Below are 17,690 nucleotides of genomic sequence, written 5' to 3'. Positions count from 1 at the left end.
GGGTACACTGCATTGAACATTTTTATTCTTTCCCTTCACGTTTTCTGTATTTGTGGAACCTCTTACCTTATGAGGCAGAGCTCATCTTCCACTGTGCCTGGCCCTTCCCTTTGGACACATCTTCCATCCCAGCAAAGAAATGCAGCTTCCCCTGCCCTGGCCTGCAAGACCCTCTCCAGGGAAGAGGCATTGGGTGCTGGTAGCTTCAGCAGCAATGGCAGGCCATGCCTCAGCCTTTTCTGAATACCAGGGATGCCACAGAGGGCCTTCCCGCACAGGCAATAGTGGCCTTGACTTGGGAACTCACCGCAGACAGATCTGCAGGGAGGAGGAGCAACAATGGAGGGAAATGCCTGTCTGCCCATCCCCCTTTGTCTACTGAGGGAACAGATGCATCAACAAATCCGAAACACACCTGGGAGGGGTGGAGAGGTGTCTGGACTTAACCTATGATTTCAGGTAGGGTCAGAGTCCAAAATTGATAGTTGTGACTTTGATTTTCTGTTTTTAGCCTGAGGCTGTTATGAGGTGTATAGAGGAGGACAAAGTAGAAACACCTGGGGGGGTGGGGAGGTGCGGAGGGAGAGCTTCCTTGAGAAGGTGGTATTTAAAGGAAAGTTAGCCAGGTGAAGCGGGGTAAGAGAATAAAGCAGAGAACCACAAGTAGTTCCATAAAACCAGAGGTGCATGAGGAAGGAGGCAGAAGAGGACGATAGAGAATTAAGATTAGAAGGTTGTTAAGTGTATTATACGTAACCTGACACTCATTTACTATGTATTTATTCCCTGATTCATCTTAGAACGAGCTGAAGACATGATGCTGTGTTTGATAGTCTTTACGTGGGCTGCTAAGTGTTGGGAGATAATTCTCCATAGGTCTCACATTTCTGTGTATCCCTGGGGCAGAGACACTGACAGCTTTTGTTCCAGATTATCTTTATTTGAGAGAGAGAGAGAGAGAGAGAGAGAGAGAGACATCAATTTATTATTCCACTTATTTATGCATTCATTGGTTGATTCTTGCATGTGTTCTAACCAGGGACCAAACCCAAAACCTTGGCATATCAGGATGAAGCTCTAACCAACTGAACTACCCAGCCAGGGCCCAGATGATCTCTTCAAGGATGTTTATATAGCCAAGGGCTTTGGAAGACAGATAATGTCTCCCACTGAAGCAGAGGGCAAGTTTATTTATTCTACAATATAATAAAGAGCATCTATTCCTCCAGTCAAAAGTTGGGTTTCTTTCTTTCTTTCTTTTTTTAAAATTTTTATTATTTTTGTTGTTGTTAATTCTCACCTAAGGATATTTTTTCCGTTGATTTTTTTTTTTTTTTGAGAGATAATAGGAGGAATCGGGGAGAGAGAAAGAGACAGGGAGACAGAGAGATGTGAGAGAGACACATCGATTGGTTGCCTCTGGCATGTACTCCAATGGGGGGCTGGGGATCAAACCTGCAACACAGGTATGTGCCCTTGATGAGGACTCAGACCCGAGACCCTTCAACGAACAGGCCGATGCTCTAATCATTGAAAAACACCAGCCAGGACAAAGGTTGGGTTTCCTAAGAACAGAGACTCTCAGCTGTGAGGTAAAGCCTCTGTGTGTATGGCATCTGTCTGGATGACTTCACATTATTTGGGGCCGGGTAGGGGGTGGGGGGGGGCAGAGGGTACCAATCAGAACATGAGGCTTGTGCTGCTTGCTGTTGTGGACGAAAGAGGCCACATGCTAACCGGACAAGCTCAGGGGAGGCCTGCATGGAGTCTTGCAAACTCAGAGACCTAAAGTAACCACAAAGGTTGGTCTGAAATTAAACTTTAACTAAAAGCAGTTATGGTGGGTAGTTACATCCTAGGCCCATATCTTCACTGACACGGTCAACCTTTACCTTAACTGAGCCTATCTGTCTTTTTGCATCTATGATAACATATCTTTGAAATGTCTGAGTAACTTGTAACTTCCCTTTTTCTGGATCCCTTGGGGCACACAACCTAATGTGCCTGGGTGCCAGGACAGATGCCACAAATTCCTTCATTGTTATTGTTATCATGTTAATTGTTGACTGTTAACTATTCTGCACCCACATAAATATGTGTCCATCATTTTACTTTTTATCCAATCCCAGAGGCCCATCACCCTCCCCTTGGCTTTCTCCTGCCTCTCTAACCTACCACCAATGGATTCCACCTACGTCCCCTCCTTTGATTGCAATGTATAAAAATAGATTAAAAAACCGCCATTCTCTAGTCTAGAGCATTATCCCAATCCATTGAGATACTGCTTTCCAGCAATTGTCGACAGTTGGGCTCAAATTAACTCACAAAAATTCTTTACAGGTTTTTACGTTAACGCTGTGCTCTGAGCAATCAAGTCCTTCGCCTCTGAACCAAGATTCTTATGTCTTCTGTCACTAATGCCCGTGAAACTGCGGCAGACTAATCCTTCATAGCTCTTAACACTGAAAGTTTTGTTTTGTTCTTTTTTCTTTTCTTTTTGAGAAGCAAAAAATTAGCTTTGGGCCTGGCTTTTTAATATATACTCTCAGGGTCAAGGAATCTTACCCCTGGACTGTGCCCTGGTGCAGTCCTAGCTGAGATGGGGTTTTAGGCCAATTGACTGATACCTATCCTTTCCAATATTAATATGCTTTGGCTTGTGAATCTGAGCTTTCTATGGAGGGAAATGGCAACCAAATAAAAGGTGAATATTTCACTGATATAAATACAAATGCAAAGCAGCACCTGGGTTCCAAGCCAAGTAGTACCCAGCTTGCCGTATAGAATAACAGGCTATTGGCTCAAACTGCAAAAAGGAACACAACGCCACCTCAAAACCTGAAAATTAGTCTGCTATCCAAGAAGGAATGACACACAGATAATTCTAGCAATGCTCACTTTGGGGATGGACAATAAAATAAAACAAAAAGCTCCACCATTTTTGTTAATCTCTCAAGTATGTACTTAGTCAAATTATCAAAATCCTAGCTCTGAGTTCATGCAGTTCAGTTTAGAAGCAAGTTGTTAATTTGGAGGACTTTAGCTTTCGGCTTGATTAGTGGGATTGGTCAACATACTCCACTAATTTATAGAAACAAACAATTTAAACATTTTAAATTAATAAAGAGATCACTGTAAAGGACCTTTTAGGTGATACATATTTCAAAGTATCTTTTTTTTAACTTTTAAAAAAAAGTTTTATTGATTTTAGAGAGAAAGGGAGAAAGAGAGAGAGAAAAACATTGATCAGTTGTCTCCCACAGGCTTCGAAACCTGGGTATGTGCCCTGACCAGGAACCGAACCCGCAACCTTTCAGCACACAGGGCGACACTCAACCAACTGAGCCACACCAGCTGGGGTGAAAGTATATTTAATAACTCAAATCATCCCTTCAAAAATATGACTGATAGAATGAAATTAATGAAGATGTGATACATGTTATATGACTTAACAAAATATTTCCTTGTCGATCTAGCAAATAATTTTGACTTCTTTTATAATTAACATTTGTAAATAGTTTAGATAGATACTGAAGAAGGATAAAGAGATGGTATTTTTGTGTGTCTCTGGGGATGCACTTTATCCAAATATGGCATTATCTGAAAAATAAAAAATAAAGTATTTGTTATATAACTTATAATTCATTTCATAGTTTCTTAAATAACCCTGAGGGCAGAGAGGATGAGTACTGTTTCAAAGATACAGCAAGTAAGGGTTAGAAACACTAAGTGACTGAAAGCATAAGACTAGTCCCGTGGTCGGCAAACTGCGGCTCGAGAGCCACATGCGGCTCTTTGGCCCCTTGAGTGTGGCTCTTCCACAAAATACCACAGCCTGGGCGACTCTATTTTGAAGAAGTGGTGTTAGAAGTTTAAGTTTAAAAAATTTGGCTCTCAAAAGAAATTTCAGTCGTTGTACTGTTGATATTTGGTTCTGTTGACTAGTCAATGGCAGATGCAGGACATGAACCCAAGTGCAATGGACTGAATGTCAGTGTTTCCCCCGCTCCCCCCAAATTTCTATGTTGAAACCTTAATCCCAGTGTGATGGCATTAGAAGGTGGGGCCTTTGGGAGGTGATTATGTCATGAGAGTAGAGCCCTCACAAATGGGATTAGTGCTCTTATAAGAAGAGGCCAGCCCTAACCGGTTTGGCTCAGTGGATAGAGCATTGGCCTGCAGACTCAAGGGTCCCAGGTTCGATTCCGGTCAAGGGCATGTACCTTGGTTGTGGGCACATACCCAGTAGGGAGTGTGCAGGAGGCAGCTGATCGATGTTTCTCTCTCATCAATGTTTCTAACTCTCTATCCGTCTCCCTTTCTCTCTGTAAAAAATTAATAAAATATATTTTTTTAAAAAAAGAAGAGGCCAGAGAACTAGCTTGCTCCTTCTGCCATGTGAGAGGACACAGCCAGAAAGCAGCCCTCTATAAAGCAGGTAGAGAGCGAGCACCAAGCACCTGACCTGACACTCTGATCTCAGACTCCCATCCTCCAGACCCGTGAGGAAGAAACTTGTTGTGTAAGCCACCGGTGTACGAGTTTTTTATAGCAGCCCAAACTAAGATACCCAGGTTTTCTGTTTTTAAGGCTAGTGTCTTTCAGTAAGATTGCCGCTCTTTTGGTGTTCACACCTCTAAGTGGAAAATTGAAGAGAAAGCGTGAAAAGGGGTGGTAGGATGTTGGAAAGTTTTACTTAGATAGGGTGATTCCTGATGAATTGGCTTTTTAAAAAATATTTTTTTTATTGATTTCAGAGAGGAAGAGAAAGGGAGAGAGGGAAACATGAATGATGAGAATCATCGGGTTGACTGACTCCTGCACGGCCCCTACTGGGGATCAAGATCTCAAACTGGGCATGCGTCCTGACAGGGAATCAAACTGCAACCTCCTGGTTCATAGATCACCACTCAAGCACTGAGCCTCAGCCCAATGAATTGGCTTTTGAACGAAGATCTGAATAAATTGAGGGAAGGAGAGAGAGAGAGAGAGAGAGAGAGAGAGAGAGAGAGAGAGAGAGAGCCCCCAAGGCAGAGGGAACAGCATGTGCCATGTCCCAAGGTGGGAACCAGAGTGGTACATCCCAGGAACAGGAAGAAGACCATGGTGATTAAGTGGGATGAGGCCAGGGAGAGTAGAAGAGAAAAGGCTGAAAAGATAAGCACACAGGATACAGAGTGGATTTTATCCAGATTGGTGTGACACCATGGGTGAGTCTTGAGCAACAAGTGAAGTATCTAATATGTGTGTGTGTGTGTGTGTGTGTGTGTGTGTTTAATCACTCAGGCTGTCGTGTGAAGAAATAAATGTGGGAGGTGGCACGAGCAGAGGCTGGGGGACAATGTGAGGTCCTTGCTGTTCTTTGGGAGAGAGATGATCATGGGTTGGATCTGGGTGGTAGCAGTAGTCAGATTCAGGACTGATTTTGAAGGAAGAGCTGACAGAACTTCCTGACAGATTGGATGTGGGATGTGAGACAAAGAGGAGAGTCAAATGTACTCCTCCATATATGGCCATTTTCTGAGATGAGGAGGGGTCAAGGGTGAGGAGGTTGTGGGGTGGAGGATAGGAATTCTGTTTTGGCGATGGTAAATTTCACATAACGCGTCAAGGAGAGGTGGCAATCTGATAAATGCAATCTGACAGACGTGTCCAGAACTCAGGAGAAAGGTCAGGGCAGAAATAGAAATGCGGGAGTCCTCAGAGCAGAGATGAGATTTTGAGTCCTGTAACAGGGCAGAGACCTGCAGTCTGTCTGGGTGGAAATCACCTAGAAACCAAGGGTAGATGATGAAAGAGGGCCCAGTATTGAGTGCAGGTGTTTTTCAGCTTTCAGAGGACAGAAGAGGGCCATCCTGATAAAGGGGATGCTATTTTATAGTTAATGATGTTTATCATTTGATTCATTGCACATTTGTTGAGGGTCTACTAGAGCACTGTATGTTCATCAAATTTGGGAGGCAATGTTTTACAAACGAGGGTTTTCTCGTTGCATCTGCTGGCCTCTGCAGGAAGGGAGTGCTCTCAGTCTAGTGTGGCAGGCCCAAACTCTTGGTTTGGATTGGCCCAAGTTCTCTTTTGGGATGAGTTCACCTTTGTCTGCTTTTAAGCCAATGCCTCCAATAGAGATTTGTTTTCCAGCAACAAAGCCACCATTTTTACCTCCACCTATCTCTCATTCGATGTAAAGCCAGATTAGGAACAGAAGGGTATTATTGTTGACTTTTTCAAACCTCAACAGCATTCAGAATAAAGTAGACACTCAAACAAGTGTCAGCACCCTTCTTTAATACCCAGGGACTCTCCACTTGTGGAAATAAAAATAAAGTAAGCCCCCAGTATCCCCAGAGCACCCTTTGAGAACTACTAGTTTAGACTAATTAAAGAAAGACCATGGATTCACATACGGATTCCCATAACATTTACATTAGGTCTATACTTACCTAGTATCTTGTCATCGTAAAGTTGAGTTTCTGTTTAATTCTGTTCACTTAAAAGGAACAAAGAGCTTTTCTGCAGTATTTAAAGGTTTATTTTAATGTTCCAGAATTGCGGGCTTATAGCCTCTATATCATTAATGTTGGTTATGGAAATTATATTTGTTAGACTCTGTTTTGTAGAAAACCATGTGCATTCATGTAAAGTGGTAAACTATGTCATAGGAGGTGGATTTTAACGTTCACCATTAAACTTGTGAGAATTAACCTACTACCTGTGATTTAACTCATCTAGCTTCAAGTAATTCAACCAGATTAAAAGGTAACACTTAAAATTAGGAACACTAAAGGCATTCCTCCTTCTAAACGAGTTACATTTTAATGTAAAATAAACACCTTTTACAGATTAACTTTAAGACACAATGGAGAATCGCACTTGTCCAGGCCATACTGTTTCATCCTCTCAACACCACCTACCAGGAGCGTGGGCATAAATGCAAAGTCACAGCCCCCTCATCAAAGAAGCTAAATCTCCAAATCTCCAATATGGCGATTCTTTTGTTTCTGATCTAACTGAATCACTTATTGGTTGCATTTACTATAATTATACTCTCCTTTTACTTTACTTTTCTTTTTTTTCAAATAAAGGAGAAAAACATCATCAGTTGTTTGCCTTGAATTAGAAACAAGTATTCACAATCAAGGTAGCTACCTGTTCCTCTTCTTCCTCCTGCAAAATACTACCCCCAGTGCATACCCTCACCCCAACCTCCGTCCACATTTATTGTTTCTGGGGCTTTTTGTTTAATACTTGTCATCAAAATAATTTCCATTTTATCTCAATTTTGCACATGAAATTTTTGCAGAGGCAACAAACATTGGCGAGGTAGGTGGCCTCCTAAGTTGTTGTGGTCTATTAGAATTACCTACCACAACTTTTCTCAAAATATGGTTCTCAGGCCATCAGCATCAGAATCACCTTAGCCTGCTGAGAATGCAGACCCCAGGCCTCACCTAGAGCCTATATTAAATGAGGCCTCAAGGATGTTGCATCTGGGATTCTGTAGGCACAAGAAAATGACGCCCTCGCCTGTTTGGCTCAGTGGATAGAGCGTCAGCCCTCGGACTGAAGGGTCCCGGGTTTGATTCCGGTCAATGGCATGTACCTTGGTTGCAGGCTAGATCCCCAGTGGGGGTTGTACAGGAGGCAGCTGATTGATGTTTCTCTGTCATCAATGTTTCTAACTCTCTATCCCTATCCCTTCTTCTCTATAAAAAAATCAATAAAAAATATTTTTAAAAATGCACTTCACCAGTATTTCCTGTGGCCCAAGAGGATCAAGTTTAAAAAAAGAAAATGAGAATCTCCATCAACTAGCCTCGTTTACTGATGCTTCAGACAGGTTGCCCTTAAGCTATCCCAGAGCACCACTATGAAATTCTCCCTAAATTTATGCATCTATCCCTCCTGTCGATTGGGTGGGAAGCCTACCCATAACATCTTACTTTTTGATGGAAAGTGCTTCTTCTCTATGTGAACAAGGAGACTCAGTTTGACCCAGGAGCTCCTGCCACTGTCGGGCACAGGTTCTTTGGTTTGGCTATGAATATGGCACTTATAGGCACCACTGAAGTGCCTCCTCTGAACTCTCAGGAAGCTGACTTGATTGCTTCTTTCCACCAAGCAGTTGGACTCACGCTTTTCATTGATCTCTTTCAGGAGACGTTGTCTGTCGGCCTTTCGTTTTATAATTGTTTCATTGGTTCTGTTTATAGATGTCATTATGCCGACAGACTAATCATGAGGTGCTTCTTCGTGTCCTGCAAACAGATAAAAAAAAAAATATATATATATATATATATATATATATATATATATATATATGCCATCAGTTAGTTGTCTGATTGATCCAGAAGCCAGTACTGTTCACAATCAGGTGTCAGCCAGTCTTCTCTCTCCTCCTGCAAAACACCACCACTGCTGCCCCCACCCCACACCTCACTCCATTTTTTAGTATTGTTTTCTAAGGTCTTTTTGTTTGTTGATGTTTCTTCAGAGGGGGAAAAAAAAGGTTTTAAAAAAAGGATATAGTAGAAGAATAAATTTTGTTTTTAGATACTATGCATTGATTCTTGCTTTTAGGGCATTTTGTTATTTCTTCTGATTATAAAAAAAAATTTAAGAAAATACAGAAAAGCATAAGGTAGAAAAGCTAAAATCACTCTTGATCCAGAAACAACCAAATTCACATTTTGGATGTTTCTTTCACAATAAACATCCAAAAGAATTTTATTATAGCAAATACAGAAAAAAACAACAACAGTAAATTGGCTAAAGTAGAACATAAATTTTAAAATGTATAAAGGTTGTTAAGTACTTAGGAAGATTTTGCTTGTTAGAACTGTACATTTGTCTTTTCAGGCATTTGAAGTGCTTAAAAATCAGATGTTAAATTTACAAAGGAAGTTTAAAATATTTATAGGTCTTGTATTAACTAAATTTGTAAATGGACTGATTACTTAGAAGTGTTCAATCTATTCAACCTGGGTTAATTTCAGAAAAAATAAGGGTGATTGTTCTTTACACAAAGTAGCTCAATTTATAAATAGCATATAATCAAAGGTCGGCAGAAAGGTTTTTAATGTTTTAATTTTAGAATATCAGTATTAATAATCCCACATTAACATTTTATATAGATGAACACAACTTCCATTTAAATAACAATGGCAAACCAACCGGTGTGGCTCAGTGGTTGAGAATTGACCTATGAATCAGGAGGTCACAGTTCGATTCCCAGTCAGAGCACATGCCCTGGTTGCTGACTCCATACCAAGGGCGGGGCGTGCAAGAGGCAGCTGATCAATATTTCTCTCTTATCATCTCTCATCTATCTCTCTCTTCCTCTCCCTTCCTTTCTGAAATAAATAAAAATATATTTTAAAAGTAAAATAAAAATAAATGACTATGGTGGACTAGATCAGCGATCTTCAACAGGTGTGCCGCAAGTATTTTTAAAACATGCAATACCTGACTGTTTTCAGTCTCCCTTGAAAAATCCCTGGGCTCAGGCATCATATCTCTCTCTTTCTTAGAAATACGTTTTTATTGATTTCAGAGCGAGGAAGGGAGATGGAGAGAGGAGTAGAAATATCAGTAATGAGAGAGAATCATTGATTGGCTGCTTCCTGCTTGCCCCCTACTGGGGATCAAGCCCGCAACCCATGGCATGTGCCCTGACAGGGAATAGAACTGTGACCTTCTGGTTCATGGGTCAACGCTCAACCACTGAGCCACACCAGCTGGGCAGACATCAGATCTTTCACAATAACTTTTGGAGTTTGAGCTCAGTATAATTTAGGAGCCCAATAAAAAGCAATTGACCAATTGTCCTTCTTGAAGGTATAAATTCAGTGATGTTTGCTCACAATATCAAAGATAATGTACAACCCACCAGAAAATGAGCCCTTGGTATTCAAGTGATTTAAGTAAATAAAATGTCAATTACAAAAGTGAAAAGAGAAATGAGAAGATAACCTTCCTACATTGGATCTTGGAAGATTAAACTGAAGGAAGAGCCCTGGCCCACTGAACAGTGGTTAGAGCATCAGCCCTTGGTCAAAAGGATTCGATTCCCAGTCAAGGGCACGTACCTGAGTTGCAGGTTCTCCAGCCATGGTAGGGGCGAGTGCAGGAGGCAACCAATCCATGTGTTTCTCTCTCTCTCTCTCTCTCTCTCTCTCTCTCTCTCTCTCTCTCTCTCCCTCCTCCCTCCTTTCCACTCTCTCTCTAGAAATCAATGGAAAAAATATCCTCGGGTGAGGATTAAAAAAAAAAATTGAAGACAAAATACTTTACACTCAATTAACACTAAAGAATTAAATTGACCTCAATAAGGCTAATTCTATTCCAATCACCAATTAATTATCCAGTGTAGTGGAAACAAGAAAATATGGTTCCTATTCAAGCTATGCTAACACTAGGTTACCTTCACTAGGCCTCGGTTTCCTTATATGTTAAATGGCAATAATACCCAACTAACAGGGTGTCATAAGGATTAAATGAACTAATACCTATCAAGAGCTTATTACTGCCAGCCCTCAATGAATGGGAATTTTAACACATTCGGTACTGTGGAATAAAGGACTTGTTCAATTGGGTAAAAAAGTAATATTTTTGTTCCTGGGTTATTAATCCGTTTACTTGGAGTGTGACCTGGACCAGCTACATAACGTAATGCAGGGCCAAGTGAAAATGCAGGGCCTCTTGTTCAAAACACATTGAGAATTTCAAGATGGTGACAGCAGAGCATTAAACCAAGTGTGGGGCCCTTCTGAGCGCAGGGGCCCTACGGGAGCGTAGAGGTCTCATGCCTATGAAACTAGTTGGCTCTGTATGTGCCCTGGCCGGTGTGGCTCAATTGGTTGGGTGTCGTCCTGTGCTGGTTGGAATCTCGGTGAGGGCACAAGCCTGGGTTGGGTTTTGGGCTTCATCCCCAGTGGGGGGCATGTAAGAAGCAGCCGATCTATGTTGTGCCTTTGAGATAATGTTTCTCTCTCCCTTGCCCTTCCTCTCTCTCTTGGAAAAAAAAAAAAGGAAATTAATAAACTATTCTTTAAAAAAAATTAAGGTTGAAGTAACAGTTATTAAAAAGTGTGTGTGTGTGGGGGGGGAGGTTACAGTCTCTTAAATGGAGATAAGTAATGGGCATAACCTTGGCTTTTAAAAGGACTTTTAAAATATTAAGCATGTGTATACAATACATCCTTATTATTCATGGACTCCATATTTGCAAATTCACCTACTCACTAAAATTTAGTTGTTATCTCGAAATCAATACTTGCGGCACCTTCACTGTTGTTCACAGCCCTGGGCAAAGAAGTAACACATTTGAGTCTCCCTGACTAGCACATCCCCAGCGAAGGTCAGTTCTCATACGGCAAACAAGTGTCCTTTTCATGTCCATTTAGCGATACAGTTTTTGCACTTTGGTGCTTTTTGTTGATTTCACTGTTTAGAATGCCCCTCAAGCGTAGCCATGCTGTGTAGTGATCCTAAGTACAAGAGGCTGTGATGGTTCTTATGGAGAAAATGTATATTGGACAAGCTTTGTTCAAGCACCAGTTATAGTATCATTGGCTGTGAGTTCAGTTAATGAATCAACTTTTATTACATCATATTTAATATGTATTAAATGAGGGGTCTTTAAACAGAAACACACATAAAACCAGGTTATGTATTGATAGTTGACAAAAACGTTGTGACCAAAGAGGCTGGCAGGAACCTAAATCCTGTACTTCCATCAGGATTTGCTAAATCAGTGTTTGGGGAAACTTCATAGAACATAAGTACCACAATGATGAGAATCTACTGTATACATAGTCCTCCCTTGTCCTTGGGGAATACATTCCAAGATCCCGCCCTCCCCCCCAAAGTGGATGCCTAAAACTTTGGATAGTACTGAGTCCTATATATACAATTTTTTTCTCTACATATATATCTCTGATAAATTTTTAATTTATAAATTAGGCAAAGTAAATGATTAATAACAATAACTAATAAAATAGCATAATTATAACAATATACTGTAATAAAATGTATGTGAATGTGGTTTCTCTCCCCTCTCTTTCTCTCTCTCTGGAATTTTTTATTTAATGTTTTGGACTGTGGTTGACCATGAGTTAACTGAAACCACGAAAAGTGAAACCACAAGTAAATATATTACTATTTCTTCAAGTACGTTATTTTAAATTACCTTTAACATGCAGCAATCCAAAGCCTACTTGAAGTCCACTCATGTGGATCAGTCCATTGAGATGTTACCCTGGTGATGGAATGTTCTGATTGTGCCATTCCAACTTTGTTCTATTTATAGAATCCTAGTTAAGAGAAATTTTAGCCCAGCTGGTTTGGCTCAGTGCATAGAGCAGTGGCTGGCAAACTGCGGCTCGCGAGCCACATGTGGCTCTTTGGCCCCTTGAGTTTTTAGCGAAGGCCAGCTTAGGAGTACCCTAATTAAGTTAACAACAATGTACCTACCTATATAGTTTAAGTTTAAAAAATTTGGCTCTCAAAAGAAATTTCAATCATTGTACTGTTGATATTTGGCTCTGTTGACTATTGAGTTTGCCGACCACTGGGATAGAGCATCGGCCTGTGGATGGAAGGGGGAGTTTTCTGTCATTTCTTCAAATAGGTTTTCAATATCTTGCTCTCTCTCTCTTCTCCTTCTGGCACCCCCATAATGCTTATTGGTATGCTTGAAGTTGTCCCAGAGGCTCCTTACACTAACTTCATATTTTTGGATTCTTTTTGCTCTTCTGATTGGGTGTTTTTTGCTTCCTCAGTTAGAGTATGCTTAATTTCTGACTGGTTCTTTTTCATGTCTTTGACATTCTCACAAGATCCTTGAAAGTCTCACTAAGTCCCTTAAAGCTCTCACTGAGTCCCTTGAAGCTCTCATTAAGATCATTGAGCAACTTTATAACCACCATTTTGAACTCTGTAGCCTGTAGTTTGCTTGCTTCCATTTCATTTAATTCTTTTTCTGGAGATTTCTTCTGTTCTTTCATTTGTGACATGTTTCTTTGTCTCCACATTTTGGCTGCTTCCCTGTGTTTGTTTCTATGTATTAAGCAGAGCTGCCTCCTGCACTCACCCCAAACCTACAATCCAGGTACGTGCCCTTGACCGGGAATCGAACCTCAGCCCCCTCAGCAGCAAAACCAGGTGGGTGACATCAGGACCATGTACAATGACTTAGGTCCTTGTCTTGGCACTGACCAATCGGTGGAGACCATGACCCTGAAAGGGCACACCTGGAAAAGCTGATGAATATTCTATTGAGATCCTCCCCTAAACCCCCAGTCTTTAAAATCCTCAAAACAAAGGATCCAGCACACACCTCCTGGGAGCACATCTGAGCCTTGCCCTTCCCCATATTCTTCCCCGACAGGTGTGCATCTCCTAAACTATAAGACAGGGGTCCTCAAACTTTTTAAACAGGGGGCCAGTTCACTGTCCCTCAGACGTTGGAGGGCCGGACTATAGTTTAAAAAAAAACTATGAACAAATTCCTATGCACACTGCACATATCTTATTTTGAAGTAAAAAAACAAAACAGCAAAAACACCCGCATGTGGCCCGCGGGCCGTAGTTTGAGGACGCCTGCTCTAAGACACCCCACGGGACTTGCAACCAGGGGAGTGATGGCCAGTGGCAGCTCATCTCAGGCTAACCCTCTGAACCTGTCTCCAAGGCCCCCTTTTCTCTGCCTTTCCAGTGAGGTGACAGCTGCTCCACCTAGGTCCATTTCTTTCCTATAACATTTCTAGAGAGCCAAAGCAGCCCACCTAGTCTCCTATTGTTTCTTCCACCCTAGGCCCTTTCTTGTTTCACTGTCCGCAGCTTTAATAAATGTACTCTCAATATCACCTGAACTTGTATTATGAAATCTTTTCTGGGTGAAGTCATGAACCCACACACTACTGGCAGAACCCACACGCTCAGGGCCAGGTCCCCTTTCCGGGAACACGAAGAGCAGGAGATTCAAATATGACTGAGACTGAAGCTTAGTTTTTTTGGGGAGAGACATATATGTTGTATAAAGAACAAAAATTCAACTGAGTACATTTAAAGATATAATTGGCTTTATTGAACAACTAGAGGCCCAGTGCATGATTTCATGCACGTGTAGGGTCCCCTACATACTTTCGCTTTTCGCGGTGGAGCTGGGTGCCTGTCCGCTGGTGCACCAGGCCTTTCAGAAGCCTCTGGCTCAGCGGAGGCTTCTGAAAGGCCTGGTGCCGGAGCAGACAGGCACCCAGCTCCCCCACTTTTGATGGTCCGCGGCCGCTGAGGGGGGCTACCCTGCTGTTGAGAGGCGCAGGGGGCGGGACTCCTGCCCCCTGCACCTCTCAACGGCCGCTGAGGGGGGCTGCCGCGGACACCTGGCTACCCTGCCATTGAGAGGTGCAGCTGGGTGTCCACGGCAGGCCCCCTCAGCGGCTGCGGATCTGGCCGTTGAGAGGCACAGGGGGCGGGAGTCCCGCCCCCTGCACCTCTCAACAGCAGGGTAGCCCCCCTCAGTGGCAGCGGATCCGTGCCTCTCAATGGCCGGATAGGCCACCCCGAGTCCCGCCCCCCAGCCTCCTGCCGCCCAATCGTGGGCGTAGCAGAGTGATGGTAATTTACATGTTACTCTATTATTAGATAGGATTCTTGAATACTGGCAGGATCCCATCTAACAAGGATGATAAGGGAGCTGTGTGCAGAGGTGGAATTACCATCAAGTTAATATAGATTAAGCTTCATTCAAGGTGTCTTTGAAAGTCTTGTATTTATTTTTTTGTCATTTAATTTTGATGTCAGTTTCTTAAAGAGATCCTGAAAGCAATTAAGCCTCCTCCATCCCTTCATTCCCAATGTAATCATGCCACAGAATAGAACAGCACAGCTGTGGCCATTCATGTGAAACGAGCATGGTAATAGTGGTGCACACTGAAGGCCAGGCTGCTAAAATCTACTCCTGCCCCATGAAAAATGGATTTTACATTTCATGGCACTGCCCTGCTTTGCAGCTTACCCTCTTAGACGGCAGGAAACCTTTGCTCAGGAACAGCCACATCACTCCTAATAGCTTCTTGGACCTTGGCTCCCAGATGCCGTTCAGATCTCATATCGCTGAACTGTTCCGTACTCAAATCTCTCTCAGACTTGGCATTTCACACCCATAATATAGCTCAATCTGATCTGGACTCCCAGCCAAGTGATGCTCCCAGTCGTGCCCTCGCTGGCAGAGATTAAGGTTCATGTTAGGTTATACATCCGAATGTATGATGTTTATATGACTTAGGCCTAACCTGGTTAATAAGTATCTACCATGGAAGCCTCCAGAGATAGAAGGTAAGGCTAATGGATTAGAATCACACAATAAAGAGATACTGCTGCGTTTCCCACTTTCTGAACTCCATTCTTTATTTTTACACAACTTGGTTGAAATAGGTATGTGAATTTTGTCTAACGCTTTCCTTGGAAATACCTAATTTTACTTTTCGTAAGTCACAGAAACTTAAAAGCGGAAGAAATTCCAGATCTCACGTAGCCCAATCTTCCATGGAATTCATGAATCCTGTCCACAACATACGTGGTCCAACATAGACATCATCTAACTCTTGTCTAGATATATCGCATGGTGGTTCATTCAACTGTTGGCCACCTCTAATGATAGGAGATCTACCTCTTGTTAGGCCATAAGTAGTTAGTATACGCCATTGTGTGTTGCTCTTTAGGGGCATCCACAGAGCACCTTCCAGGGAGAGGCTCTGCAGTCATAAATCCAGTCTGAAAAGCTTGGAGTCATTCCAGGACAATCCACGCAGCCTTGAATAGACAAGATGGGGTCAAATCTAAGATAACATGAGAATGAGATATGACTTTGAGGAAATATGAGTTGATGATAGTGGTTATGGGTAACCTTTACAGAGTATTACTACAGGTCAGAGGTCACTCAGGCACCACTTAAGTGCTTTATATTTTTCTAGCCATTTATTTCTCACAATATTTTCATGAAGAATAGTCTTCATTTTCCAGTTGTAGAGTAACTAAAGCAAAGTCATGCAGCTAGTAAGTGAAAGAGCTAGGATTTGAGTCCAGGCCAATGGGACCTGGAGTCTGGACCCTTAACCACGACAGTAGGCTACCTTAATAATTGTAACTAGTTGAGAATGTCCAAACCACATGCCAGGTTTCATTTACTTCCTTGATCCTCATAAGAGCAATCCTCTGAAACATGAATGGTTACAGAACATAAGTAACTTGCCCCAGGTCCTGCAGCTAGTGAGTATGCACTGAAGTTGGTATTCCAACCCAGGTAGCCTAGAGCTCTAGATCTGATGCTCTCCTCCTCTGCTCTACATGCCCTTGGTGGTACACTCCTTGTGGATAGTGATGGTGTCACATGTAGAGCTTTGTCATGTGCAGGGAAGGCAAATGGCAAGGCCGACAAGAGTAGGATAGGCACCAGCTGGTAAATATGCGGAGGGAAAGTAGTTGCTGACTGGTACTCAGAGGACTCCCAACCCAATCCTTTTTGCAAAGGACACAGAGAGGACAAGTTATCTATAAACCGGGAGGCTAAACAATCAGAAAGAAGGGCTTCCCTGCAGGAGTGCATGTAGGAGGCTGCCTCTGTGTACTGTGTTAAAGAACAAAATGAGGGCCAATGTAATTTGCCAGTTTCTGCTTTCAGAAAGGGAGTGGGAAGTTTGTAAATACCTCAATGTTTACTATCAACATGTGCAATGGAGGTACAACTCCGGCAGGCAAAGAAAGGTCCATTTAAAATTCTACCATTGGATTCCTTTTCTGAACAGTTTTGTGTGTGAGCTATGTAGAAGGTTTCATGGTACATGAAGGACTTAAAAATGCCTTTAAATACTAAGTTGTGCTGAATATTAAGCAATACAATTAGCCAATTTTTCAGAAATCCATAAAATAAACTTCTTAACTCAGTAATATGAAATAATGCCCAAATAAATGTTTAGAAACTCGTATTTGCAGAGGAAATTTAGAAGTTCTTTTTTGGGGGGGGGAGGGGGAGATTCATTTGCAAAGCAAATATTTTAAATATTCAATGCTTGTTCGCTGCAGTTATTCAGCAAATATTTAACACTTATTGTATTTAAGATTAAATCTATTGTGAGAAACCCCTAGTTTTAATTTCAGTTTAATAATGACTATTTGGAGTCTGGTGTGTGGGGGTTTTTTTGTTTTGTTTTTGGTAATTTTCTTTCTCAAGAAGTAGCAGGGCTGACTTTTCCTCTAGTCCAGGAAGACTCGCAGGGCTACAAGTACTCTACTTTTGTTGTTGTTAATCCTTGCCAGAGGATATTTTTTCCATTGTTTTTGGTAATTTTCTTTCTCAAGAAGTAGCAGGGCTGACTTTTCCTCTAGTCCAGGAAGACTCGCAGGGCTACAAGTGCTCTACTTTTGTTGTTGTTAATCCTTGCCAGAGGATATTTTTTCCATTGCGTTTTAGAGAAGGGGAGGGGAGGGGGGGAGGAAGGAGAGAGAGAGAGAGAGAGAGAGAGAGAGAGAGAGAGAGAGAGAGAGAGAGAGAGATTGTTGTGAGACACATCAGAGAGAGAGAGAGAGAGAGAGAGAGAGAGAGAGAGAGAGAGAGAGATTGAGATTGTTGTGAGACACATCAACTTGTTGCCTCCCGCAGGGACACCCCCACCGAGGGCGGGGCGCGA

The 17,690-nt window shown here is 42.1% G+C and overlaps 1 protein-coding gene across 3 annotated transcripts in view; it reads right to left on the bottom strand.

The window, feature by feature from the left end:
• Positions 1-3,365: 3,365 nt before the first annotated feature.
• SPATA45 (spermatogenesis associated 45) overlaps positions 3,366-17,690 on the bottom strand; it is a 62,263-nt gene continuing 47,938 nt past the window's right edge. For 2 of the 3 annotated variants that reach the window (XM_054712032.1, XM_054712030.1), the window contains exons 3-4: positions 7,944-8,258; positions 3,366-3,600 (exon numbers count right to left, since the gene is read on the bottom strand). In XM_054712032.1, coding sequence (XP_054568007.1) covers positions 3,581-3,600; positions 7,944-8,220 — 297 coding nt within the window. In that variant the 5' untranslated portion in view covers positions 8,221-8,258 and the 3' untranslated portion in view covers positions 3,366-3,580. Of the gene's footprint in view, positions 3,601-7,943; positions 8,259-12,190; positions 12,250-17,690 lie in introns of those variants that run through there. The other variant, XM_054712031.1, reaches the window with a different exon arrangement.

The sequence above is a fragment of the Eptesicus fuscus genome, chromosome 22, assembly GCF_027574615.1.
Source record: "Eptesicus fuscus isolate TK198812 chromosome 22, DD_ASM_mEF_20220401, whole genome shotgun sequence".
NCBI classification, from domain to species: domain Eukaryota; kingdom Metazoa; phylum Chordata; class Mammalia; order Chiroptera; family Vespertilionidae; genus Eptesicus; species Eptesicus fuscus.
Note: the sequence above shows the minus strand (reverse complement) of the source record. Positions and strands in the feature narration are given on the sequence as shown.